This window comes from Onychomys torridus, chromosome 15 (assembly GCF_903995425.1).
Source record: "Onychomys torridus chromosome 15, mOncTor1.1, whole genome shotgun sequence".
In the NCBI taxonomy this organism is placed as follows: domain Eukaryota; kingdom Metazoa; phylum Chordata; class Mammalia; order Rodentia; family Cricetidae; genus Onychomys; species Onychomys torridus.
Window position 1 is genome coordinate 37,329,476 of NC_050457.1, and position 26,600 is coordinate 37,356,075.

Here is a 26,600-nt window from a genome sequence, read left to right on the forward strand (position 1 = left end):
GAGCGAACAACTCTACCAGTATGAAAGGAAGCAAAGCTCTTAAACGTCATGAAAAGCTGAAAGTGAGCAGATCTGTTCCCTGCAAAAATTAGACCACCACCTGGAACAGGTGTTCTCCTGCTTGGGGGTCAGTATGGAGACACTGATTTAGTCTCCAGGCCTATGTAGTCATAGGAATTAAAATACAGCAGGGGCGATCATTCTAATGACCTTTTCTTTACCCAATCCCCATTTGCAGGAGGTTCTGTAAGTCACCAAATACTCCAGCATAACCACATTTCTTCACATCTCGGTTAAGAACCATGTTTGATAACCTGTAACTTCTACTGTAGTGTCTAAGCAGGTCCATATGGAGAGAAACGAAGCAGCGTCAACTATGTAAATTCCAGAATAACAACTAGTTCTCTACTATCTCCACCGTGAAGAGAGTGTAGTCAGTGGCCTGGCATAATAAAAATGGCAATAGCAATGATAAATAGCATTGGTTATTGGTACAGCGCTACTTCAAGCATGTTGAATTTTGTTTGGATAATGTTTTGATTACATCATGGATAATTTAGTCCTCCCAGTAACTGTATTATTATTCTTGTTATTGAGTGAGGGGAGGCTCGAGAATCTCAGGAGGTTTAGAAGAGGTGGCTCAGCACATGAGTTATGAGCTGGTGATCAAGCCCAGAAGATTTCTAGGATTTGCCTGCATTCTTCTCTTAGCTGTGGCCACATTCTCCTGCCCAATGAGGAAACTTCATTAAAAAAAAAAAAAAAAAAAAAAAAAAAAAAAAGACAGAACATGCTGTTTTTCCACTAAAGGACTGTTTGTTATAAATCAAATGCTCTTCACTGCTGAGCCATAGCTATTGATATTCCTGATGAATAAGAGTTGGTCTCATTTTTTTTTCATGTTTCCATTTATGGGTGCCCAAACATAGGATTTTAGTTTCCTTTTGTTAAATAGGGCCCTGTGATGAGTATTGATGCTCAAGTAAATATTGACTACCAGTAACTTGAGTTTTTAAGAGGACCACGCCAGTTATATAGGCAATTTTTCTTAAACGGAGGGGTATAGTACTGATAATCAAAGCTTTCAAGCAGACACACACACACACACACACACACACACACACACACGCACACGCACGCAAGATTTGGACAATTAATGATATTTATTTTTCCTTTCAAAGAATATTTTGTGTTTGAGATTAATTTTGTTATTTTTATAATTATATTTTTGATGATACTCTTTGCTCTTATTCTTACAAGGTATTTTTCAGCGTTGAAGACCAGGAATATCTTCTCCAGCTCTTTTTGAAACACCTGTGGGAATTAAGCATTGGGATAGAAATGGGATAGAGCATTTACCTCTCCCCAAGTCATGCCAAAAGAGGGTTCAGGCCAGGATTCGTTGTCATGGAGTCCAGATTGTCCCGGAGCTGTCCATGTAGCTGAGGGTGCCCTTGAACCCTTGGTGGTCCTCCTGTCTCCACTTCTCCAGTGCTGGAATTGCAGACCTGCACTTACATAACACCTTCCTTACGCCCCCTCTCCTCTTTTAGCACTGTTGGGCTGTATTTAACGGGTCAATTTGGTTTGCTTGAGACCGGCCATGATTAGTTTTATATGTTGATTTACCCCTACCACAACACTGAGTAGACAAGGATTTAGAGTGAACCCAAGATGAGTTGGGGGTGGGGGCGGCGAGTGACAGTTCACAACATTTTGGCTTGACTGGATGTAGTGGGTATATAATGTAATGTAGCTCATTAACAACATGAACTAGACATGGAAGTGCAGAATGTGGTGTGAGTCTGTAAGGGTTAGGAACTTTAGGCCTTGAGAAATGATAATGATTCTGTCATCTGGGCAAAAGAAAAGTAAATTCATATTTAAAAAAAAATAAAGATACATTTCTAGTATCTCAAGTGATATCTCTGTGTCATTTCCACCTGCCAGTGGGGAAAGACTGGGGACACCCTATGTTTTGTGGGACACTCAGGCCAGCCTTTTGAGATTCTAAAACTTGAGTAGAAGCTACCCACTGTACTTCTTGAGAAGTTCACACAGCTGAGGTCAGACTGTTGTATAAGGTAGGGCAAAGATGATGGTTTACTTTTCTGGGTATTTGATGTATCAGGTATGCTGATGTCAATTCTTCTCATATTTCAGCCTACTAAACAATTTTTAATGTGTAAAATCACAGTTAAAAAATGCAACAATATAAAGACATTCTGCTGGTTTTTTTTGTTTGTTTGTTTGTTTTTTGTTTTGTTACCTCTCTGTCTTACCATTTTGTCACAAAAGTGTATATATATATATTTATTTTGTTTCTTGCCAGGTTACATTTTTTTTATTGGGGTGAAATTAGAGCTTTTTCATTTTGGTGGCTGGAAAGTACACCCAGCTGAAAACCATCAGCCATTTAGACTCCATGCTTCATTTGAATTGTGCTTCTGGACACAAGTCAAGGATGACAACTGTGAGTTTCACAACTTTTTCTAACTTGATTCAAAAATGTTTGGGGGCCAAAATACTTCTGAGACCTTTTCTATCTTCTGCTGGCAAGGCACTACGGAGGTTATCAAGGTCAAGACTGTGTTCCTGGGTCTCGCAGAAATGAAGGAGCAGTGTGGATGGGTCTCATGGTGTCTTGTCGTTACCTGCACTTATCAGGCAATGGCTTATGTGTTCTTGCTTGAGATGAATATCTCACTGGGTCTGTGCCTCTGGAAGTAAAAACTGTTATCTGTCAGGCATTTTATCTGCCTTAGAAGGGCCGGTATTCTTCTGTTGGAGTTACAGGTTTGGACAGTGTAAAATAAATTAGGAAGGGGATCCATGTCTTCCAAGAAGGCTGAGTGGACAAGAACGGGCCATAGGAAGTCAGATTTGGAATAATTCCAATGTGGTGACCAAGTTTCCACAGTATTTACTACCTCGGCCGCCCAGAGGATACCTAATCAAAGTGGAAGTTTTCATTTGGGAATCTTTGTGTTTGAAGTTGTATACTCTGGGATATCCCATCTCCAAATTATTTAGGCATTTCGTTTGTTTGTTTTGTTTTTAAAACACAGTCTTGGTTATTAAGGTAAAACAAGTTAATTTCATAAACATAAATCTGGATAATTAATACAGATCCATTTGAGCTACCTCAGTGGATCAATACTTATGAAGCACCTAGCATGTCATATATTGTCATACATATATCGATGCAATTAGATTTCTGGCAAAAAGAATAAATACTTTATTATAAAACAATACAGTGTAAGTACTAAAGAACTCTTTAACAAGCAGATTCCATACAAATAGGATGCTTAAGACACCAGCATATATCATGGACAGGAGAGAGACCAGTTGAGGATGTTACAAGACTTGTAGTTTTTGTATTTTTAGTTTGGTTTGCTTGTTTGTGAGACAGGTTCTCGTGTAATCCAGACTGACCTGTTAATTACTAGCCCTCTAGTCAGGGATTTGAAATTTCCAATGATAGTTTGGTCAGTGTGGCACTTAATAAAACAGTAAACACAAGAAGAAGCAACATGTGTTTGTCTTCCGGGTGAGATTGTTAGTGAGTTTTGGTTTTCGTTGAGTGCCTAAAGGATATGTAGATCTAGATGCATAGTGGGGAGTTTAAATTCCATTTTAATTTGCTCTCTAGAAAGAGATAAACAGTAGACATGGATTACGGAACTCACCCAAATATTTGAAGCCATAAGAATGGAAGGAATGACCTGGATAAAACTTAAGTGAAAAGATTTTTTAAAAAAATAATCTCCATTAGTGATTTTTGTTTGCTTGTTTTTTAATTTTTTTTTTTTAAAAGATGTATTTATTATGTATTACAGCGTTCTGCCTGCACGTATACATGCAGGTCAGAAGAGGGCACCAGATCACATTACAGATGGTTGTGAGCCATCATGTGGTTGCTGGGAATTGAACTCAGGACGTCTGGAAGAGCAGTCAATGCTCTTAACCTCTGAGCCATCTCTCCAGCAAAAAGATTATCAGTGGCACTAAGTACATACCCCAATTTCTGTCTCTAGCACTCCTTTTTGAGATGATGAGTTGACGCTGCTGGGGCCCGATGACATGGGTTCAATCCTGAGAATTTATGGTGGGCAAGGAGGGAACAATTCCTGAAAATTGTCCTCTGACTTCTTTCTACATGTGTGTGGTGGAGAACCTCCTGCCCAGACATTTTATATGTGCCACCCCCACCCCTGTCAATAAATAAACAAACACATATAACTGCTGTGAAATGTCCTGTAAAGATCACTGTCTTCTTTCATTTTCCCAGACAGGGTAACCTCTCTGGTTTCTAAACATTGTCTCTGAGTTCCGGACCTCATCTTAGTTGGTAACTTCCTCTCTTCTTTGACTTCAGTGAGGCGGTATTTCTGCTTTTCGTCCTACCCCACTGACTGGTCCCTGCTCTTATGGTTGAAGAACCCTCAGCTCAGCTTACTTGTCTTATTTTTGTTATTTGTATAAACTTTAGAGGAGGACGAACTTGGTAGGAGTCTGATCAATGTCTGAGACGTGCCAAGTTTATTTGAATGTGATTTAAAAAGATAGAGGTTCATTCATGGAACGTATGGCTAGAACATAGAATTCTGTCAGCTGCTGTGACTAGAATGGCTAGATGGGAAGTTAGGATGATGCCTTGAGTTTTTATAACTTGCTCTGGGAAACAGCTCCAACTTCTAGGATCTGCTTTGCAAAAGAGGAGCCCTTGGTGGTTCTCAGAGGTGTGAAAGAAGGATAAGAGAGATCAGAGAGACCTTGGTCTTGAGGCTTCTGAGGTCCTCTAGTGTCCTTCAGGCCCAAGTACTCAACATGCCCAAGTGTCACACTTTTGGGGATGCTTTTTGAGTCCCAGTAACGTAAAAGGTGAGGAGAGGAAGGAGGCAGAAGATTTTAGAGGACCTTGTCATCCATCAGGAGGGCTTTGGTTTTTATCTTGAGTGAGATAGGCATGGGGGACTTGGGGATTTTAAGATGAGAAGTGCCCTGACGTGTTTTAACAAGATTGCTCTGGCTACCGTGTTGTAAATAGACATAGGAGGTTAGAGTGGAAACGGAAAGCCAGTTCAAAGCCCTGGCTGTAATCAAGCAACAGATGATAGTGGGTTGGACCAGAGCGGTAAGGGTAGAGGTGGTGAGAAGTAGTTGGATTCCGGATCTATTTTGAAGCTGTTGTTGACAGAATTTCCTGATGGATTGGACATGTGGTTTGAGGAAAAAAAAAAAAAATAAGTGCCAAGGATTATTCTAGTTACTGACTTCAGAGAGAGAGAGAGAGAGAGAGAGAGAGAGAGAGAGAGAGAGAGAGAGAAGAAGGAGGAGGAGGAGGAGGAGGAGGAGGAGGAGGAGGAGGAGGAGGAGGAGAGAGGAGAGAGGAGAGAGAGGTGGGGGAGGGAGAAGAGAAGAAAAGAAATGGTTGTTAATGTCAAGGAGGTGACTTTGAGGAGGAAGGCATATGGGGTAAACTGCAGTTTTTCCCCCCATGATTTTTTAAATTGTGGTAAAATACACAGAACATGAAATGAACCGTGTTAGCTGTTTGTAAAGTGTAGTTCAGTGGCTTTCAATTGTTTTGTAATGATTTGTAGCCATTGCCTTCATCCAGCTCTATGACATCCCATCGTGTAGCACTGAAATTCTGTATCCGACACGTAGTCATGTGTTCATTCTTGTCTCCTAGTTCCAGCAACTACCACTTAATGTTGGCATTATGGTTTCTACTGCCCTTAAGTACTCCATAAGCAGGATGGGAGCATCTGTATTTTTGAGTTGGTTTCTTTCATGGAGCGTTTGCATCTCAGGATTGATCCAGATTGTAACCTATGTGAGAACTTTTTTTTATTTTGAAGGCTAAATAATATTGCATTATCTGCATAGACTACAGTTTCCTTACCTTTTCAGTTATCAGCAGCCACAGTTTGCTGCAGCCACGTTTCAGCTCTTGCTAACAAGGCTGCAGTGAACATGGATGTTGCATACTAGGTCATATAGCAATTCTCTCTTCAATTTTTTTTAAAGAAAGTGCTCTGCTGTTTTCCCTGGTGGCTTAGTACTGTACGCTCTACTCCTGCATCTTTGCCAATGCTTGTTATTTTTGTGTGTATGTATAGCCACATAACTCATTAGCTGGAGCCCAATTCAGAAGGGTGGCCTTTAGGAGGAGACTGTGATAAACATCTGTTCATGCACTCATAAACCTTTTATGTATCTTCTTTGGAGAAATGACTGCTCAATGTTTGAATGTCTTTTAGGGCCTTAGTTTAGTCAAATCCTGTGTGTTTTATCCTTTCTGTGTTACCACAATTAGAATTATTTTTATTTTTCGAAAGCAGCTTTGTTGAGTCTGGGAATGTGGCTCCATAGGTGAAGCACTTGTGCAAACATAAGGAGCTTAGTTCTAATCAACAGCACCCACTTAAAAGCTCGGTGTTGTAATGCATGTCTGTAACACTAGCACAGGACGGGGGTGGGCAGAGATAGGTGGTACCTGGGCCCCTGTGACCCACCAGTATTGCCAAAATAGAGAACCCAAGTGAAATGAGTTACTGTCTCCAAAAATAAGGTGAAGAAGCAGTTGGTGAAAACAGATTGATGTTAGTGTCTAGCTTACATAGGCATACATGGATATCACACGCATACGTACGCACGCATGCACGCACTATTGTGTGGATTTTGTTGTGGAGGTTTAGGAATTCTGTACATGCCATGGGTTTTTATCTATTATCAGAGGAGGCTTTGAAAAAATTTTTTTTTCCATTCAGTGCCATGATGTATTGGTTATCGTCATATTGCTGCAACAGGTTCAGTTTAAGGAAGAAAAGGTCCTCAGGGTTACAGGCCTGTGCAGCCCATCCCTGCACAGAGACGTGAGGCAGCTGGTGGTCTCTGTGGAGAGCCAGGAGGCCGAGAGATGAATGCTGGTACTCAGCTCACTTTCTTCTCCCTTTTATTCATTTTGCTCCTCCAGCCCATGGAAGAGTGCCACCCACAGTCAGGGCAGTCTTTCCATCTCAGTTAACCTAATCTAGAAGATGTCTCTCAAGATGCCCAGCGCTTTGTCTCCATGGCGATTCTAAGTCTGTCCCATTGACAGTGAAGATCCACACATGTCACCGTCACCCTTTCATACTGTCAAGTTTCCGAAGTTCAGAATGTTCACATTGTTTGTTTGCCCCCTGACTTTGATGTCAGGTTTTAGAAATAATTGCCAAATGCAATATCATGAACGTTAGTGTATATTTTCTTCTTAATTGCATAGTTTTAGGTATTACATTTAGGACTCCGACCCAGTTTACAAAGTTAACTTTTTTATGTGGTGTGAAATGGGGGGAGGCAGTTTTTTTGTTTTTGTTTTGTTTTGTTTTGTTTTGTTTTGTTTTTGCAGGGGGATATGCAGTTTTGCTGAAAACACTGTCTTATGTCTATTGAATAGTCTTGATGTCCTTGTCCAAAATTACTTGGCCATTGGTGTCAAGGTCTAATTCTATTCCATTATTTTGTATCCGTCTCTATGCCAGTACTACTCTATTTTGATTACTGTAACTTTGTTAAAGTTCAGAGGTAAAAATCCTTCCCCTTTGGTTTTATTTTATCTGTGTGGTCTCTTGAGATTCCATGTGATTTGATGTTGCCAAATCGTCATGAGACATTGTATATGAGTTGTATTGCTCCTGTAGGATGCTTTGTGAGGACTGGCTGGTTACCAATGCATGTGAAGTGTCTTCATTGATTTTTTTTTTCTTTAATTTCCTTCATTGATGTTTTGTAGTTTTCATTGTATAAGTCTTTCAATTATTTGGTTTAACCAATTATCCATTTTTTTGTTTTTGTGCTCCTAGAATTGGAGTTGTTTTTATAATATCTTTTTAAGACTGTCTTTGGCAGTGTAGAGATATGCAACTGGCTTTTGTTGTTGGCTCAATTTTATTTTAATCTGAAGGGTTTCCCACGTTTAAGATATCATCTACAGGGCTGGAGAGATGGCTCAGTTGTTAAGAGAACTGGCTGCTCTTCCAGAGGTCCTGAGTTCAATTCCTAGCTCCCACATGGTGGCTCACAACCTTCTATAATGAGATCTGGTATCCCCTTCTGGCATGTGTATACAAAATAAATAAATTAATTAAAGAAAAAAGTATCATCCACAAACAGGTAATTTTCCTTTTCCTTTTTAATCTGGATTCCTTTGGAGCTTCTATATTGTTTTGTTTTGGTTGGTGGTGTTCGTTTGTTTTGTTTTGTTTTTTAATCTAATTGCTCTAATTTAACCTAATTTCTACTTATATGTTGAATTGAAGTGGTGAAAACATGTAATCTTTCTCTTTTCATCTGCTTAAAACTTTTCAGTCTTTCACCCTTGGAGCATGATGTGTATGATTTCATGTAGCTTTTATGTTGATGTAGATTCCTTCCATGTGTGTTGAGTATTTTTTAAATTATTAAATGTTACTGAATTTTGTAGTATTGAGTGATATGGGTTTTGTCCTTCATTCTGTTAATGTACAGTATATCTATACATTTTTATAAAATGAAAATGAACTATCCTGGCATTTCAGATATAAATCTCACCTTATATATAAAATCAGTAACATATCTATATCTATCTATCTATCTATCTAGATATGTTACATGTTATTGAATTTGACTTGCTAGCATATTTGATTAGTGTTCATAATAGATATGTTGCTTTTCTGTTTTCCTTATGTCTTTGCCTGGTTTGGGTATCAACACTGATTATATAAAAAAGTTTGCATTGTTCTGTCCTCTTGGATTACTTGGGAAAGTCTCAGGAGCATTACTATTAGTTCCTTACGTGTTTTGGTCGAATTTTTAGTGGAGCTGGGTTTTATTAGTAGATTTTGACTCCTGTTACAATCTCTTTACCAACAAGTCTCTGATTCAGAGTCTTCTTGTCTCTTCATGACTGAGTCTTGGCTGTGGTCTATTTCTGGAAACTTGTTCATTTTTGTCTGAGTTATACTGTTTCTTGGAATATAGTGTTATAGTGCTCTAATCCTCCTCACCTCTGTAGAATAAGTGGTGGTGTATCACTCTCATTTCTGGTTAGTAATTGGAACCCCCACCCTCTCTGCAGTCCGTCTAGGTGTGAATCTCTCAGTTGCGTTAATTTCCTTAAAGACCCTTTGGTTTAATTGATTCTGATGCTCTTTTCCGTCCTTGACACTTTCCTTCTCCTCCTGCTCCATTCGCTCCCTTTCTTCCTTCCCCTTGGCTTCCCTCTTTCCCTCTGCTGGGAAGAATCATGAGCAACAAGATATATGCCTTCGTGTGATTGTATCACAGCCAGGAGAAAGTTGGTGCAGAGGTCGAAGAGGATCGCTCATGCAATGTTTTGGGGTAGACTTACGGGAAGACAGTTTAGTGGAGGGATGGATTTTGATCAGCATAGGAAATTTGTCCTTAATGTGTCCTTGGGTCTAGACTAGAAGGCAGTAGAATGGCAAAAGCCAATGAGCTGTTGAAATAATTTAGGGGAGATATCAGTGAGTCCCCTTTAAGGGACATAGTAGGTTATATAATACTGCAGTCCAGAGTGCCATGTTTTTTTGTTTTTTTTTTTTTTTGTTTTTTTTTTGGTTTTTCGAGGACAGGGTTTCTCTGTGTAGCTTTGCACCTTTCCTGGAACTCACTCTGTAGACCAGGCTGGCCTTGAACTCACAGAGATCCGCCTGCCTCTGCCTCCCAAGTGCTGGGATTAAAAATGTGCGCCACTACCACCTGGCTGGAATGCCTTGTTTAAGGTGTGGTATTTCTGTGGCAACAGGTTGGGAAGTGTTCTCCACAGACTGGTAAATGCGGCAGGGAGGGACACGGAATGTGACTTCCTGCTAGAGGCTTTTGTGGAACTGCAGCCTAGTGGGAGAGTCCTGGGCAACATGTGTGAGTCCTTGGTTCAATCCCCAGTCTGTTTGAAATTTAGAACTATGCACAGACACGATGAAGTAAATGACCTCACACTATTGATACTTAGATAATAAGTTAAAGAAAATATTGAGCCAGGCAGTGGTGGCGCACGCCTTTAGTCCCAGCGCTCAGGAGGCAGAGGCAGGTGGATTTCTGTGTGTTTGAGGTCAGCCTGGTCTACAGAGTGAGTTCCAGGAAAGGCTCCAAAGCTACAGAGAGACCTTGTCTCAAAAAACCAAAAGAAAGAAAAGATTGTTTTCTTGGAATCATCAAATTAAATAATTGATTTAAATGGAAAATTATAAATATATATACATATAAAACTAGAAGAATGTTTGAAAACATAAGAATTACTAAGTTGGGTATTAGTTTACTGGAGTTATAAGAACTTAGGACTTGGAAACATTTTCTGTGTGAAGTGTTTTTGAAGTGCTTTAAAAATAAAATTGAATGTACTATGTTTAGAAATGTTAGTTAAAATTGTAGAGGAAGTATAACAAAGTTTGTTAATGAGGTTAAATGCTAACCAAAGTCCTTGAAAGTGGTTGCTGTAATTTACTGGATTTATGAGTAATAGGATTCATAAGATAAAGGCTAAGGAACAGTTTTTAAACTTCCAGCTTTAATAATTTAAACATTAATTTGCCAAAACAAAGAGTCTTTTCTGAACAAGAATACCAGAAGCCTTGTACTCTATGTGTGCAGCTCCTCACTTGTGGATTTAGGTCGCCTGGTGATTGTCCTGTAATTGCAGTTATTACTCAGTTTCATGTGGATGTCGAATAATGGGTACCCCAAATTTATAACCACAGTTTAAAATTCTTTCCCATCCTCCTTCCTAGCTTCTTCCAAAACCTACCTACCTTCCTTTTTGGCTAAAACTCAGTATCACCTTGTTTTCATTTTCGCCATGGCAAAGGCTGCCAGTTAGGGTCTGTCAGGAAACAGCATTTTCACATTAGCAGTTTGCAAAGTATTCAAACTGATGAGAATACTAATTTCAAGGTGTGGACAGGGTACCAAGAAGATCCCTTATCCTAAAGTTGCAAGCTTTCTTGTCAAAACTATCTTTGGGCTGCCAGCATGCAAATAGTGGCCTGGAGACTTATTAATTATCAAAGCTTGGACTTTGCTTTTTCCCAACTAGCTCTTATAATAACTTGATTAACCCATATTTTTTAATCTGTGTTCTGCCACGTGGCTCGGTTACCACTTCTTAGTAGGACACATCCAACTTGCTCCTAGTCGGCTGGTGAAATTACATGCCTAGATTCCTCCTCCTCCTCCTCCTCCTCCTCCTCCTCCTCCTCCTCCTCACCTCTCTCCCCAGAAAGCCTGCCTATCTCTCCTGCCTAGCTATTGGCCATTCAGCTCTTTACTAAACCAATCACAGTGACACATCTTCACATAGTGCAGACAAATACTCCGTAACACCCAAAGGAGCAAAGAGCCATTTTTGGACCTCATTGGTAGAGTGGGCCGCATGGAGGGTCAGACAGGATAAGCAGTGTGAAGTCATGCTGGTTCTATGATACAGCCCCCTCTCTTATCGGCCTTGTAAGAAGAAAATTGGAGGAGCAGCTCAATTTCATTCTTCTCTCCTGTATATTATTGAATGTAATTAGAAGCCACAGGCCATGAGTGCCCACTGATGCATCTGTGTTCAGCCTCCCAGCACTAAAGGGTAGAGACTGGTTGGGGGCCTAAAGTAACCCACAGTAGGCTGGTCTCCTGGGACATGCTCTAAGTAGGGGTCTCCAACCATGTGCTTATTCGTTTGTTACTGTGTTCTTCTGCCCCTTTACTATGAAAGAGTCTTGCTGAATCCCTTTTCACCCCCACTGCTTGTGGAGTTTTCTTTCTGTGTTTATTTAGTAGTGGTGCCCCTGGACACACATTGGGACACCATGCATTTGCTTGATTGAGACAAACATTTGGATGGTGTCCAATCTTTAGGAATTGTGTTAAAACCAAAAGGCAGGAATATTTAAAATACAATTAATGAATAGCAGGTGACCTTTTAATATGGTGTACTTGGTTTTCTTTAGTCTTTCGAATTCCTATCTACTTCAGTAAAATAAATAGTGGGTTCCTTTTTGGAGGTCTTTGAAAGTCATCCAGGTGTGGTTCAGTAGAACATCTGGCTGTAGTTTACTTTGCCACCGAGATTATCACAGTATTCAGGACTCTGTGCTCTCCCTCCTCATCGTTGTTGTTGGGAATATAGATGTGTTTGTGTGCACATGGGCGTACCAGTGCACCCTCCCTTGTATTTGGATGTGGAGGCCAGAGGTAAACTTGCACTGTCTTCTTCTGTTGCTTTCCTCATTTAAATTTTTAATAGGGGTGTGTGTGTGTGTGTGTGTGTGTGTGTGTGTGTGTGTGTGTGTTTTACCTGCATGTGTATCTGTGTACCTTGTGCATACTTGCTACCTGGAGAGGTTAGTAGGTGGCATCAGATCCTTTGGAACAGAATTAGGGATAGTTGTGAGCCACCATGTGGGTTCTGGGAACTGAACCCAGGTCCTCTGCAAGAGCAGCAAGTTCTTTTAACTACCAAGCCATCTCTCTAGTGCCCGTACATTATTTTGTGAGACAAGGTCTCTCACTGAAACTGGATATCAGTGATTGGCTAGCTTGAGTGGCCTGTGAGTCCCTAGATTCTCCTATCTCTGCCTTTCAGACATGGCCAGCTTTTTACGTGGGTTTAGGAGATCCAGACTCAGGTTCTCATGCTTACTCTGTGAGCATTTTACCTATCTCCTGACCTGATGATCTCCATTTTAACACTTCTGTCTGGCCTATCCTCAGGCGTTGCAAGTTTGAATAGCTGCTTTACTTGGGATGAAGGAAATTCATGTTTTTCGTTCTCATTCAGTCAAACTATATTCATCGTGTCTCCTCTTATTGACTTGTTAATTCAGACCTTTCTGTGATTATTTGTGGCTTACAGGGACATAACTAGATTATGATTTAACACTTTAAAAGACACCATTTCAAACCACATGCTTTAGGATACTTTGTCCCTTGTATTTCTTTGGCCAAGAAGATATTAAGAAATTGTGAGAAATTTAAAATTCATAAGGTTGAAGAGAGAGCTATGGTTTTTAGAAGTTCTGTTGGTTAAGATAATCCAGGGGAAATTTTAAAATTTTCTCCTGGTATCTGTGCCTTCAGATAGAGTGACAATGAGGTATTATTTTAATATATGCAGAATTTGTTCAGGCTAAAATTCTGTTGCAGATTTTTCCATAGCAAAGGATTCCTGCATTTTTTTCCTGGTGATGTCTTTCTTCATTTTAAAAAATTAAAACTGAAGTGCTCAGATCCTCTCTATACATTTTTATGCGCTTTCAGTGATGAATATTTTGCCTTTGGTAAACCCTGTCTCTAATTGCCCATGAGTAATTTTCTTAAGGATCTTTTTTCCAAACTTATTTAAACTATACAGTTGATACTAACACTAAGGTCAAAGAATTATAACATTCTTTCTTGTGTATGAAATGCCATGGAAGCTTTAGGATCAGTTCAGGATGGGAACATAATTATTTATATAGAATATCATAAATTATTTCCACAGAGTCATTAAATGAGGCATAATATCTTTTTAAGATTTTTAAATAAAAATTTATTTATGATATATACAGTGTTTTGCCTGCAAGCCAGAAAATGGCACCAGATCTCTTTATAGATGGTTGTGAGCCACCATGTGGGTGCTAGGAATTGAACTCAGGACCTCTGGAAGAGCTGCCAGTGCTCTTAACCTCTGAGCCATCTCTCCAGATCGTCTTTTTTTCTTTTTCTTATTCTTCCTTTTTTTTTTTTTTTAAATATGCCTTATCTAATCCAGTGGTTTCTCAACTTCCTAATGCTGAGACCCTTTATTACAGTTCCTCATGTTGTGGTGACCCTTAACCATAAAATTGTTTCTTTGCTACGTTATGACTGTAGTTTTGCTACTGTTGTGAATCGTAATGTAAACAGCTGATATGTAAACCCCACGTTGACCCACAAGTTGAGAACCATTGATCTAAGCTTTTTTCTGCTCCTTTTGCTCCACTGCTTTTTTATTTGTCTTTAATATGACAGTCCACTGCAAATCTTCAATTTTATTCTTTTGGGAAAACGAAGTTTGTTAGCCAAAGACAGCATTTTATTTCTAAGGTTTTTGTGTTAACCATAAATATGATTGCTTTGTTTTCCCCCATGTTCCAGATGAGTAGTTTTCTTTTAACACTTGCTTTATGATTTTGCTATGCTCTGCAAATTGGAAAAAGGGAAATTTGAAGAACTCAGTATTTGATACCAGGTAGACAGACATGTGGAAACCCAGAATGGTTTTATTTAAAGTAAGTCAGTAAATAAATGCATAAAAGCCCACTCACATATCCTTAAGGAGTTGAGGAGATTTTGTATTTATGTTTGTATTATGTTTGTATTTATGTATTATGTGACAGAAGTAGCCCAGACTACCCTGCCTTGCCTTGGTTTTTTAATTGAGAAAAGCGAGGTGGTAGCCAGGGCTCTGTGGATTTACCAGTCCCATTTTCCCTCCTACAAGATTTGAAAGTCAAGGGAGAGCAAATATCCAATGTCATAAAGGATCAAGAGGAGCTGGGAAAGGGTGAGAGGGAACAGAACAGGAAAGCTGAGTTAGAAGGTGAAACCGATTTGCCCAGCAAATCAAGGCTGTCTCCCAGCTCACCCAGTTTGCTCTCTTGCCTGGATCTCAGCTGGTTGGCCTTCCACTCTCAAAACTGTCAGAATGTCAATGGAAGTGGAACTTAAACAAATCTTGTTCCATTTTATGCCTGTGAAATTGGCTTTCTGTTGTACCAAGGAATATAATATAGACTTGAGAGTGTTTGGAGCTTCCCTGCAAATCAATACTGGATGTTCTGTAATAGACTTTAGCAACTTAAAAGTCGGAGTTTCTTGTTTCCATTGCTGTGGGATGGGGTGACATTTTTTTTTCTCAACTCCATGGCAGCCAGGGCTCCAGCTTGGCCAGGTGGATGGTCTCTGGGTGCCTGGCGGGAGCACCGAGTTAGTTACCCCTGTGGCTGTGGTGTATTTGGGCTCAGGCCAGCAGGTAGTCTGTGTTAGGTAGTCTTAGGGTTTTATTGCTGTGAAGAGACACCGTGACCACCATAACTCTTATCAAGGAAAACGTTTTTATTGGGGTGGTGTACAGTTCAAAGGTTTAGTTCATTATCATCATGGCGGGAAGCATGGTGACATCAGGCAGACATGATGCTGGAGAAGGAGCTGAAGTTCTACATCTTGCACCACAGGCCGCAGGAAGAGACTGTCACACTGGGTGTGACTTGAGCACCTGAGACCTCAAAGCCTGCCCCCCAGTGACCACTTTCTTTAACAGGCCACACCTCCCAATCTTGCCACTCCTTATGTGTTTATGGGGGCCATTTTTTTTTCAAAACCCCACATTCGATTCCCTGACCCCCATGCTTGTAGTCCATGCATTAAGTCCAACTTCCCAAATCCCATAGTCTGTAATAATCTCAACACTGTTTAAAAGTTCAAAGTCTCTTCTGAGATTCATGCTATCTCAACTGTAATCTCTCGTGAAGTCAAGGTGAAAAGCAGATCACATACTTCCAACATATAATGACACAGGATATACATTACCATTCCAAAAGGGAGCATCGTGTGGAAATACTGGACCAAAGCAAGACCGAAAACCAGCTGGGCAAACTCCAAACTGCATCTCCATGCCTGATGTCAAAATGCTCTTCAGATCTCCAGTTCTTTTCTTCTTTATCTTCAGCACCACTGTCTCCCATGTTTGTACTAATATGGCCCATTAAACCTCACTTAGAGTGTTCAGCTGCTTTTCCTCCAAACAAAAGCATGGTCAGGCTTATGACAACAATACCCCACTCCTGGTTCCAACTTCCATCTTTGTTAGGGTTTTAGTGCCATCATAGCAGTGACCACTGTGGTGACTCTTGGGATTTTTTGGTTCATGGGGATCCTTTAGTCTGCTCACTCGTTCAGTGAATTACCAGAATCCTTCTAATATCACTCATAAGTTCTTTGCAATCAGAGGAGAAATACTTGTGATGCTCATATCTCATATATCCCTGTTTAGTTTTAGAACCCCTTTGACAGAGTGTATGCGTAGACAGCCCCTGGACACCTGGAGAATGAGTTGATACTATTTAGCCTTTCTTTTACCTGAATATCCTAATACCATCATCAGTCTACTATAAGATTCTCTTACCACCTATAAGGTACCTGTGCTTGTATGACTTTTAAGGAATAAAGAACAAAAAACAATTACGACATAAATGTAAGTCCACACACTACTTTTCACTTCTTTGAGGCACGAACAGATTATTTTTTTTACTGGTATCTGGTTTTGGTAAGTGATTTGTGGGTGCTGAAGAAAATCTGTTGATAGTTCATAGGTGATCTCAATTGTCTGCCTGAATCTGTGTTCAGCTTTTGTGTGTGATGTTTGATCATAGTTGAAAGTGCCTCTTTAATAAAACACACCTTTAAATAACTCAGATTAATTCCAGCTTTTAAAGTGAGAAGATGTCTTGAACTACCCCTGCTGCCAGCTCAGCTGTGGATCTGAGATATCCAGCTGTGCCCTCTCTGCCTTTTTCATCACCAATAACAGACTTTGCAATCAGAATCTGTCTGGCACGTGTGTTGATGTGTGAGGCGAGATAACATCTAGCTCACTGTATTGGCTCTTCCGCACTAGACCAAAGTAAACGTATGTCTTTGTCAGCAGTTACTGCAGCGTGCTTTGAGGATGCACAGGAATTGCATATGTCTGTCTTTACCCTTTGGTCTGTGTCTTCCTAGGAACTGACCTATCGTCCAAGAATCAATTTTCTAGTCGGGATAGAATAGTACATTTAAAAATTGCTTTTTAGTTTCCCTTCCTAGGGCAAGAAAAAAATTTCTGTGATCTCATATTCTATTATATAATGAGCAATTTTAATTGTTCTTATTTCAGCAAACCAAAAGAACTGCCTTTGTTATTAGTGAGCATTGGTATTTGCTGTTATATCAGCTCTTTGATCAAATGGATGAATAAATAAACCCTAACCATGAATTATATTTAATTATATGTTATGAAAAGAATCCTGATTGGTAATCACAGAAATCAATGTTCTTTAGGAAAACCCTGTTCTAAGTGAAATAAAGAACCCTCATTTTAATAATGATGATACCTATTAATTATTGTACATTATGCTTTCATTTGGTAATAACGCCTTGTATGTTACTCCAGTGATCCCAAGAGGCCGTCTTATTTCCTAGATTAGGTGATGGCCATCAGTGAAATAACTCCTCCTGGTGGCTATGGGGCCCTCCACTTTAGGGCTGTCTGACATGCTTCCCTGACTGGGGAATACCTGCCACATGCTGAATTGGATGCTGGGTCAGATATCCGGTTCCAGAATAGAATTAGTGCCTTCATTCAAGTGCTCAAAATCCAGTAGGGGGTGATGGACAGCAGACGAACCTGACAGAATGGTGGGTGTTACGATACTGGAAGAGAAAAGATGCCAACAGAATTTCAAGGATGTCATTTCAATTAGCCAGAGGGTTACAGGAGTTTTAAGAGGTAGCAACGTTGAGCTGGACTTTGAAAAATGCCAGAGAAAGATGGTGGGGATTGACAGGTACACTCTCTTTAGAGTGTGTGTACTGGAGCCAGTAACAGAGTGTGTGGTTTCCATGGGGTCCAAGTCTATAGTGGGAAAATACCAGTATGAAGAATTATTCTTGTCAGGTCTCTTTTATGTGTCAAATCCCGTTTTAGATGATTTATGAACATTTCATGGAACCAGAGATGACAGCCAAGGCCAAATAAAAAAAGATCTTTGTCTGGATATTACCCTGACCAGTACAGATGGCCACAAGAATATTTTAAGTCATGGAACGTGTTTTGGAGAGATCATAGCCTTTTGGAAATGGAAGTAGGTAATGTTTGAGGTGATAACATCAGCAGACACTGTAATCATCCTGAGGACAGTGGGAATGTTCTGACCCAGGGCCTTAGGAATTGAGTGGCAGAGGTGGGTGGTAGAACAGATCTGTAGGAATTGATGACCCCTGGAGTATGTGGAAATGAGCTTTATTTTATATGGAGCCCAAAGACTTAAGCAAAAAAAAAAAAAAAAAGATTTTGCCAGTTAAGAACTACATAATTAAAGAAACAATTAGTTGACTTTATTTTCTTCTTAGGCATCATAAGCCTCTTCACCTGAAGTTCCATAGCACTAAGAGGGCACAGAACATACTTTGTTGAGTTCCTTCCTAGGGAGCTTTTGGTGACACTTCAATCCATCGGAAGGACGAAAATCTAGGGAGCCCATTCTCTTTCAATGTTTTCATGACCTGACTCATTCCAAATGCGTAAAATAGAGAAAAATGCCCTTGGTAAGAAATATTTAAAGTGGTTTTGTGTTTTCAAGATCTACTTTCTGCTGAGAAACATTTGTTCACATAATGGGGGGTGGGGGGAGGTTTTATATAAAATGTATTATTAGTGTTTCACTTTTAACTAAATTTGTATTTCCTTACTCTTTAGGGAAAAAATAGTGTGTGTTCTAAAACTGATATAGGTGAAGCCCTGATTGGGAGATGTTTGTGAATGAATATAAAGCTTGAGTTCTCTTACAGACAACAGTGCCTAGGGATTTCATTGCTGTTTTTACTAGATAATTCTGTAATTATAAAGGTTTATACTTAAAAATTAGATTTCCTGTCAAACTTTTACAAGATAAAAACCCTATATTAAAAATAAGAAACACATGTATTTCCAGCCCAGCCTCCTGTTTGAATTTCTTAGTCTCTTTCTTTTTGACCCTAATTCCCCTGATCTGTAAAGAGGGTGACAGATCTACACTTCTGGATAAGCCAGGAATATAGGAGAATCTTGAGTTGGTCTCTTTAAATCTAGTTGTCCCGTGCATGCCCTAACTTTTAAGACTCACTTTTGGTTAATCTTGAAACACCCGTATCAGGCTGGTGAATACTCCTGATCAAGGATGACGGATGTGCAGACTGGGAGCCACGTGGGCCCCCGGCCTGCCTCAGCGCGGCGGCACTCTCTTCCATTCAGAGTCTCAGATGTCTGGCCCTCTGCAAAGCCGCGAGGCCAGTGTCTATAGCTACTAAGCATGAAATCCCCTGCTTCTGTTTGTTTCTTTTGTTGCCACGAGTTAATAGGGACAGAGACAGGAGACAGCCCAGAACAAAGCAGAAATAATGGAGTATTTCACCCCAAAAAAAGGAATGTGGATTGAGAAATACAAAGGGTACTGCAAAGACAGACTTAGTGTCCCGAGGCAGTGTGATGTATTGGCCAGAAGCCCTAGCCCTGGGACAATTCCGGACCAGGGCCTTCATCTGTGGAGCTCCCAGCCTACATGGCCTAAAGGTTTGACCCATCTTCTATGAAAACAGTTGATTGTTTCTCTCACTAGGCTTTTAAAGGGAAGCAGGATTTTTCACCTCAAAAGGTGGATTGCTCTTGCAATTCAGGGAAGTCTTCCGAGCTGTCTGGTGGTCAAGGGCAACAGTATTCTGTCTGCCTGCTTAGTATTTTTGCTGCATTTGGTGCTGTTTTGAGCTTGTACTCTTCCAACATGTTTACAGGAACTCAGAGGCTTCCAAGGTTGTGGGACGTGTTTGACATTCGTTTCTCTTCTCACAAATAGGGATTGGCTTATGAATGCATGTTCCTCATCGATCCTTGCCTTTGCACGCATTTCTATGAGACATGCATTTCTCCCCATAACTCCCTCAATCAACTTTATTTGTTTTTCTCATTAGCTTACTTTATTGAAGCAAAACTTATACGTACATATATTTTAAGGGCAGTAGCGGGAAGACTGCTCGATTGTTGTCTGTTCCACAACAGATGTGTTTCTGTTTATACCATCAAAAATCTGTGTCCAGCATGGGCTTCTCTTCAGATAAGTGGTTTCCTTTCCAAGGACAAAAAGGGGTGAAATGAAAGAAACAACCTGGCCAAGCCTCTCCTCCCCTTCCCTGCTCCCTAATTTAGAGGGTTAGTAGGGCAGGCACAGAAAGTGATTGATGGAGACAGGGAGCATCACACAGCATCACTACATCCTTGCTTGGGATGAGGGGTGCATCAGTTGTAGAGGGGATGGTGCAGGGGAGGAAGGAATATTATACATTGTGGCTCTGACATCTTTCTCTTCTGCTAAGAAATCAGCCTTGTCTCCAGAGCTCTCTGACTTCTTCAGAACAACTGGAAGCTTCCCATTTATGATGTTCTGGTCCCTGGCTCTGGATGTAGCAGTTCCTGAGGCACGAGGACATGAGCCAGAACTCTAGAGGAGCTAAACAGCCCTGACTCAGGCCCCAGCCCTGCCACTTAGTAGTACCCTGGTTCTTCATCTTACCTGGGTCGCCTGTGAAAAAGTGACTCTGAAGTCGCTTCTTCATGATGCACTCTCAGATGGGAGAGACCTAGATTTCCAGAGGCTCCGGTTCCGGGTAGACAAACTACCTTATTTCTTTGAGCCCCAGTTTTCTTAAAATCAGAATCATTGAATACACACAAATCACTTATCCTTTGTGTTCAAAGGTACCAGCTGCCTCTTCTTTTTTCTTTCTTTCTTTTGACTTATGTGGGCATCCAGTCCTCCTGATCCTGATGTCTCTCTCCTGCAGAACTTGAGCAGTTCAGACACATCCTGCCACACATTTGGCACTGATTTGTATTTCCTTTTGGGTTACATTTTCAAAAGACAGACTCGTGTTTGATTATTGCAAGCACTTGTGAAGCCCCGGGTTCAATCTCCAGCACTGCAAATAAAATGAAAACAAAGAAACAAACAAATAAAACAACAACGACATCAGTTTTAGGGTTGGGGATTTAGCTCAGTGGTAGAGCGCTTGCCTAGCAAGCGCAAGGCCCTGGGTTCGGTCCTCAGCTCCGACAAGAAAAAAAAAAAAAGACAACAGTTTTCGAAATTAATGTCCTTCTACAGACAGCAGGCATGCATGTGGTGCACAGGCATGTGTGTAAAATATTTAAATAATTTTTAAAAAGAAAAACCCTTTAGAACTAACCTCCACCTGCTTCTTTCTGAGTTTGAAGCCACGCTAGATCTAAAGTAAGCAGTGAGTTTTCTCTTGTTTTTAAGGTATGGCCTTGACTCAAAGATATGTCATGAATCAAACAAGCATTTCTTGAGTGCTGTGCTCAGATCCACCCTTTGTGTGTGTGTGTGTGTGTGTGTGTGTGTGTGTGTGTGTGTGTGTGTGTGTATCTGTTATAGAAGCCATTAGGGTTTTTGTCTGGTAAGACCTGTATTTCAATAAGGAAGAAACTGTGGCTTGGGCAGTGTCTGTGTGGCTGGGGAAGACCTGTATTTCAATAAGGAAGAAACTGTGGCTTGGGCAGTGTCTGTGTGGCTGGGGAAGACCTGTATTTCAATAAGGAAGAAACTGTGGCTTGGGCAGTGTCTGTGTGGCTGGGGAAGACCTGGAGTGACTGGAGAAAAAAATTCCAGCAGCTCTAGAGCTTCAATCAAATTGGAATCGTGCTCAGAATAAAATCCTGTATTCATGGTGCAAAACAGAGCATTGATTGAAACAAATGCTATGTCCCACAAGGCTGGGAATGTCATGCCACGGGATGGTAGGAAATCCTGGCAGTGCATGGGCTAATGCCAGAGCAGAGAATTGTCCTGCTGTTTTGATGCTTGGCCACCCTCAGAAGAACCAGTAACACCAGAGTCTTTTAGAACCAGAAGTGAGACTGAAAATGGGTATGTCCGTGGGTCTGAGTGAGCCTTTTGATCAGCTGGTAAATATGATAGGAAAAATTGCATTCGGCAGTCTTACCAGCAGTAAGGAATGGGGGAGAGGGTTGAAGAAGTCCTGAGCAGTACTTCGAGTAGGGGCTCCACAAGCAGGCAGCGAAGGGCAGGCCTTTTTCCTTCTGGTGGACAAGATCCTAGTAGTAAGACGCCTGAGCAATCACACCGTTTGAGGGCCTAGTGTCTGATTTGGAGGATAGCCAGAGTCTTCCAGTGCCAATGAAATGCATAGTGCCGAAGCATTTGCAGTGCGGGTTTGTTTTGCAGATATTCAACAAGTGCCTGTGGTCTTCAGTGCACTGCCCCATCTGGTGGATGTCTAACACTGTCCCCAACAGACACATACAAAACTCAAGACCTTAGTACTTGCTATAGGGCAGGCTTCCCGGCTATAATCCAAGTCCCAGTTTTTCCGTTACAGTTGGACTTGTTCTTGCTTGATTAACTTATTCTTGATACACATGCCCCCCTTCCTCCTTTCAAAAAGGAGCAAGTAATAACTGACCCCATGGAAAAAGGCTGAAATAGTCTAGGCACGGGAGACAGTGACGGTGGTAGCTCCCTGAGAGTGCGCTTGCGATTCAGATTGTTCTTTGTGTCCTGCTTCATAGGGCCTTGGATTTTGGGTAGAGCTAGGGTGGGGTTGAGAATCTGAAGTGGCTGCTCTGAGCCTATAGACGGGGCTCCTGGCTGGGCTGCCCAGACCCTTGCCCAAGGAAGCTAACTAGCCTCCAGGATACCTTAGGAAAATGAGCATCAGGATGAACAGTGATTTGTCCGTCTGGCGCCTTTCTTAGGAGCTAAAAGCATTGAACTCATGCCCGCTGACATCCTCCTCAAGAAAGGAAGTGGCCGATAGTGTTAAATGTTACTGGTTAATCATGGGGAAGCTGAAGCATGGATAGGTTTATGGGGCTGGAGCAGAGTCACACAATGCCTCAGTGTCTGGCCTGGGAATGAAGCCCGAGTTTGCCGCTCGCTGTCAGCACTGCCGACAGCATTGTGTCTCGCATTGTACTGCAGTGAAAGGGGCTTACCCTTAACAATACGAGAGCTGCTGTAGGAGACAAACACAATGAACTTGGGTACAGTAGAGTCTAGAGGCCAAAGGGAGTAATTTTAAGTAAATTGACTATAAGATCCAAAGCTTCATTAGGTTTTAAAACAAGAAACAAATGAAAACCCTGTACAGTTTGGGCAGCTGACTTAAAAAAGCATGAACATTCCTCCCAGGTTTGCAATGGCACGTACCGAGAAGTTCTGTTTTGTGGGCTCATAATATAACACTCTCTCTGTTAACCATGGCATTTATTTTCAGTACATATGTATTCCTAGGATTCTGAGATTTGTTTTAAATATTTCTTGTAAGGACTGCCAGTCCAGCGTTTGCGTACTAAAATGCCGTATTTCCCCCTAGCCTGAGTTTGGGGAGGGAGGGAGCTTTTCTTTCATTCCGTTTTAGTTGGGGTTCCATCAGAATGCTTGGGACTACAGAGCTGGGGATTTGGGACAGGGGTGAGGGTGCACAGGGCATTGCCGTGTTGGGTGACATTGCAGGCTGTGTGAGTAGACCCATGGGAGAGGAGCTGACACCACTTGGAAGAATACAAGAGCCAAGAGAGGCAGCATAGCATTGCCTTTTATGTCAGAGTGTGCGAGGTTTCCTGACATGAATTCAAAGGTGATGTCGATATTGGTGGGCTTGGGTATAAAAGCTGTAGTGTGGATTTTGAAGAGAGCATGAAGGTGAAATTGCGTAACTTTGGGACAAAATATGTAGAGCAGTACTGATTATTGAGTAATTTTTAAAAGGTCATGTAACAGTCACTCATATTAGCTTTTTATATTACATTTATTTCTTTGTGAGGGTATGGATGCATGCCAGCACATGTATGTAGAGGTCAGATGATAACTTGTGGAAGTCAGCTCTGTCCTGCCACATGGGCTCCGGAGAATGAACTGAGGTCATTAGGCTTGGTGACAAGCACTCTTCCCCATCAAACCATTCCTCATGTGTTTCATTTTGTATTTAAGACTGATGGTAATTTGGTTGAATAGTGGGCACTGCCCTCTGGGAGTTGGTCCAGAGGAACTTCAGAAGAGGAGCTGAGTGAGCCAGGGGCTGGCTTCTAGAGCAGAAATGGAGTCCTTCCTTGTTTCCCTAAACAAAGACCAAAGCAGTCTGTCATAGCTGTGTGAGTAGCAGTCTGTCGTAGCTGAACAGAGAAGGCCCCTCTTGATGTAAACAACTGCCAGCCAGTGGCCACCTTCAAGGAGATGTGCGTGCCCACACAGAGATCTGCCCTTAGGAGAGGCTCACCAGGAGCCTAAGGGCCTGGGTTCTTTGTGGACAGAGAAGAGTTGCAGACAGTGCGAGTCACTCTTCATGTGAGCCCAGAAAGTGATATGTTGGCACGTAGAAGCCTGTGTGCTGCTGTGGTCGTTAGCCTCGTAGGAAAAGGCATAATGGATTGAATGTAAGGCCAAAGAAGAGCAACTGAGATGGAGTGGGGAGCGGGGGCAACCATAGGAAGGCAGGCTGAAATCATTAGGATTCCTCAGACTTGAAAAGAAGAGAGGAAATATGATTAGAGTTTAATAAGCCTGTGTAGAATATGGATCATAAAATTTGTTTACCAGAAGTCAGCAAAAACCTCTGAACAAACTGGGGGCCATGAACTTGGGGTAGAAAGAATCTCCAATGTACTGAGAAAGTAGATTTTTTTTTTTGTACATCAGAACTGGTCTTTTGGGAACTTGGCTAACTTCTGGAATTGGAGTGTAAAAGTCAAGGGTTTCTCTTATTTCGACACTGTTTCTTTTGAAACATAGGCGGCCCAGCGAGCATAGATCAAGCATCCTATTGTGTTTTCTCTTCTCTTTTTTAGGTGAAACTTAAATGTCATTCATTCTCCATCCAACAGTGATTTATTGAGGGTAGCTTCTTTGCCCTGTCCACTGCCAGGCACTGGGGATAGGAGACAAAATTGGACACACGTGGTTCCCACAGTCTGGTGGTGAATAAGAAACCGTAATTGTCTGTATGATGAATTCGCGAACATGCTGTGAGAGCTTGACATCGGTTGCTAATGCCGTCTCAGATCAGAGCCGACTGCTCTGAGGAAAGGGTGGTTAAGCTGAAACCAATGCTCAGCAAGCTTAGAAACAGTGGTGGACGTGAGGCAGGCAGCGTTGGCTGGAACTTATAGATCATGATAAGAGTTTACGACCATGGGTCAGGGGAAGTCACTGAGGAAGATTAAGGATATAGAATGGGGTTTGTTTTTATGAACAGTCACAGTGGGCGCAGTGGAGAACAGAGGGCAAGAATAAATAGATATTCCTGAAAGCAGTTGGGGGCGGGGGGTTGGTGTCCAGGTGACCACATCCTAAGCGGAGAGAAGCCAATGGACGTTAGAACTGTTTTAGAGGTCATGTGGACTAGACTTGTTCATGTGTTAGAAATAAGGGAGAGGGATAATCAGGCTTGACTATGAGAGTATGAAAGCCAAGTAGAACTCAGATTGTATCTGAGTGAGAGGAATCAGCACAAGGTTTTTATAGGTCTTTTCCTATATGGGTTCAGACAACCAAATAAGAGGAGTTTTCCTCCCTCCCAACTTTTATTTCTAGTTTCTTTCTTATATGAATTAATGTCCATATCAAACAAACATAGGGAATACTTCAGACTGGAGAACTGGATGTAAGGTAAATTGAAATATCCACCACTTCGTGATTGATAGCCTGTAAGTCAGATCCCTTTGTCTTTACTCATGAAGACCAAACGAGTTTGTGCGCTTCAGAAACTGTATTGCCATTCACGGAAGGCGGAGGTCAGTTGACCCGCAACATGACTGAGCAAAGGCCAAGGAAGGCAGAGCTGTAACACGGACTCTTTAGTGATGGAAGGTACCTTTTGAAACGACGTCAGAACAGGAAGGCTGAGAGCTCAGGGGCACATGGTTACCTCGGCGTATGCAAGGCTCTGAGTTCAATACCCAGCAGCCCCTGCCCCCAATCAAAGAGCTAGAACAGAGTCTCAGGGCTCTTGACTCAGCTTCACTGGTTAGTGTTTTTCCACGTTTGCTTTATCACACTCCCCACCAGATGGAGGTGGGGGGAGTAAGCGACTTCGACTTTTCTGAGCCAGTTAATTGCAGATTTCAAGACCCTTCACCTCCAAGTACTTCAGCTTGTGTTTCCGCAGAACAACGCCTTTCCCTTACATAATGACAGCACAGTTATTTAATTCAGGAAATTTAACCTTATGCAACACTGTTATCTAATATGCAGTCTATATTCAGTCCTCACTATTGTCCCAATAATGTCATTTATGGCACTTTCTTCCTCCCAATTCAGGATCTAATCTAAGACATGTTACAGTTCATATTATGTCTTCTGAGTCTTCACCAGGAGCGGCTCCTTAGTCCTCGACTTTTGAGACAGTGGTATTTTAGAAAACATACTAGGTATGGTATAGGATGCTTCTGAGATTGGCTTTATATGGTTTCCTCATGGGTAGATTCAAGTGGTGGCACTGGGGGGAATCTGTTAGAACCCTGTGCCCAGCCGTAGCTAGCAGGTTGGCAGGCAGCATAGACAGGTCCCATGGCTGCTGACAGGAATGTCGATTGTTTTGTCAAAAGTGCTGTGGCCCAGGTGTCTCCACCTGAAGACACTGTATTCCTGCTTAACATTGATGGGGAACTTAGTTACACTTTCGTATTTGTATAGGTGTTTTTAAATATCACTAAAGTTTGTCTCCATCTCTCTCTCTCTTCCCGGCAGTGTTTTCGAGCACTTTGCTGCAAGGGA

General features: G+C 41.5%; 1 protein-coding gene across 1 annotated transcript in view; it reads left to right on the forward strand.

The window, feature by feature from the left end:
* Positions 1–2,369: 2,369 nt before the first annotated feature.
* Positions 2,370–26,600, forward strand: part of Arl15 (ADP ribosylation factor like GTPase 15) — a 273,220-nt gene continuing 248,989 nt past the window's right edge. The window contains exons 1-2 of the mRNA XM_036207377.1: positions 2,370–2,473; positions 26,574–26,600. The exon at positions 26,574–26,600 is cut by the window's right edge and continues 118 nt beyond it. Coding sequence (XP_036063270.1) covers positions 2,426–2,473; positions 26,574–26,600 — 75 coding nt within the window. The 5' untranslated portion in view covers positions 2,370–2,425. The remainder of the gene's footprint in view (positions 2,474–26,573) is intronic.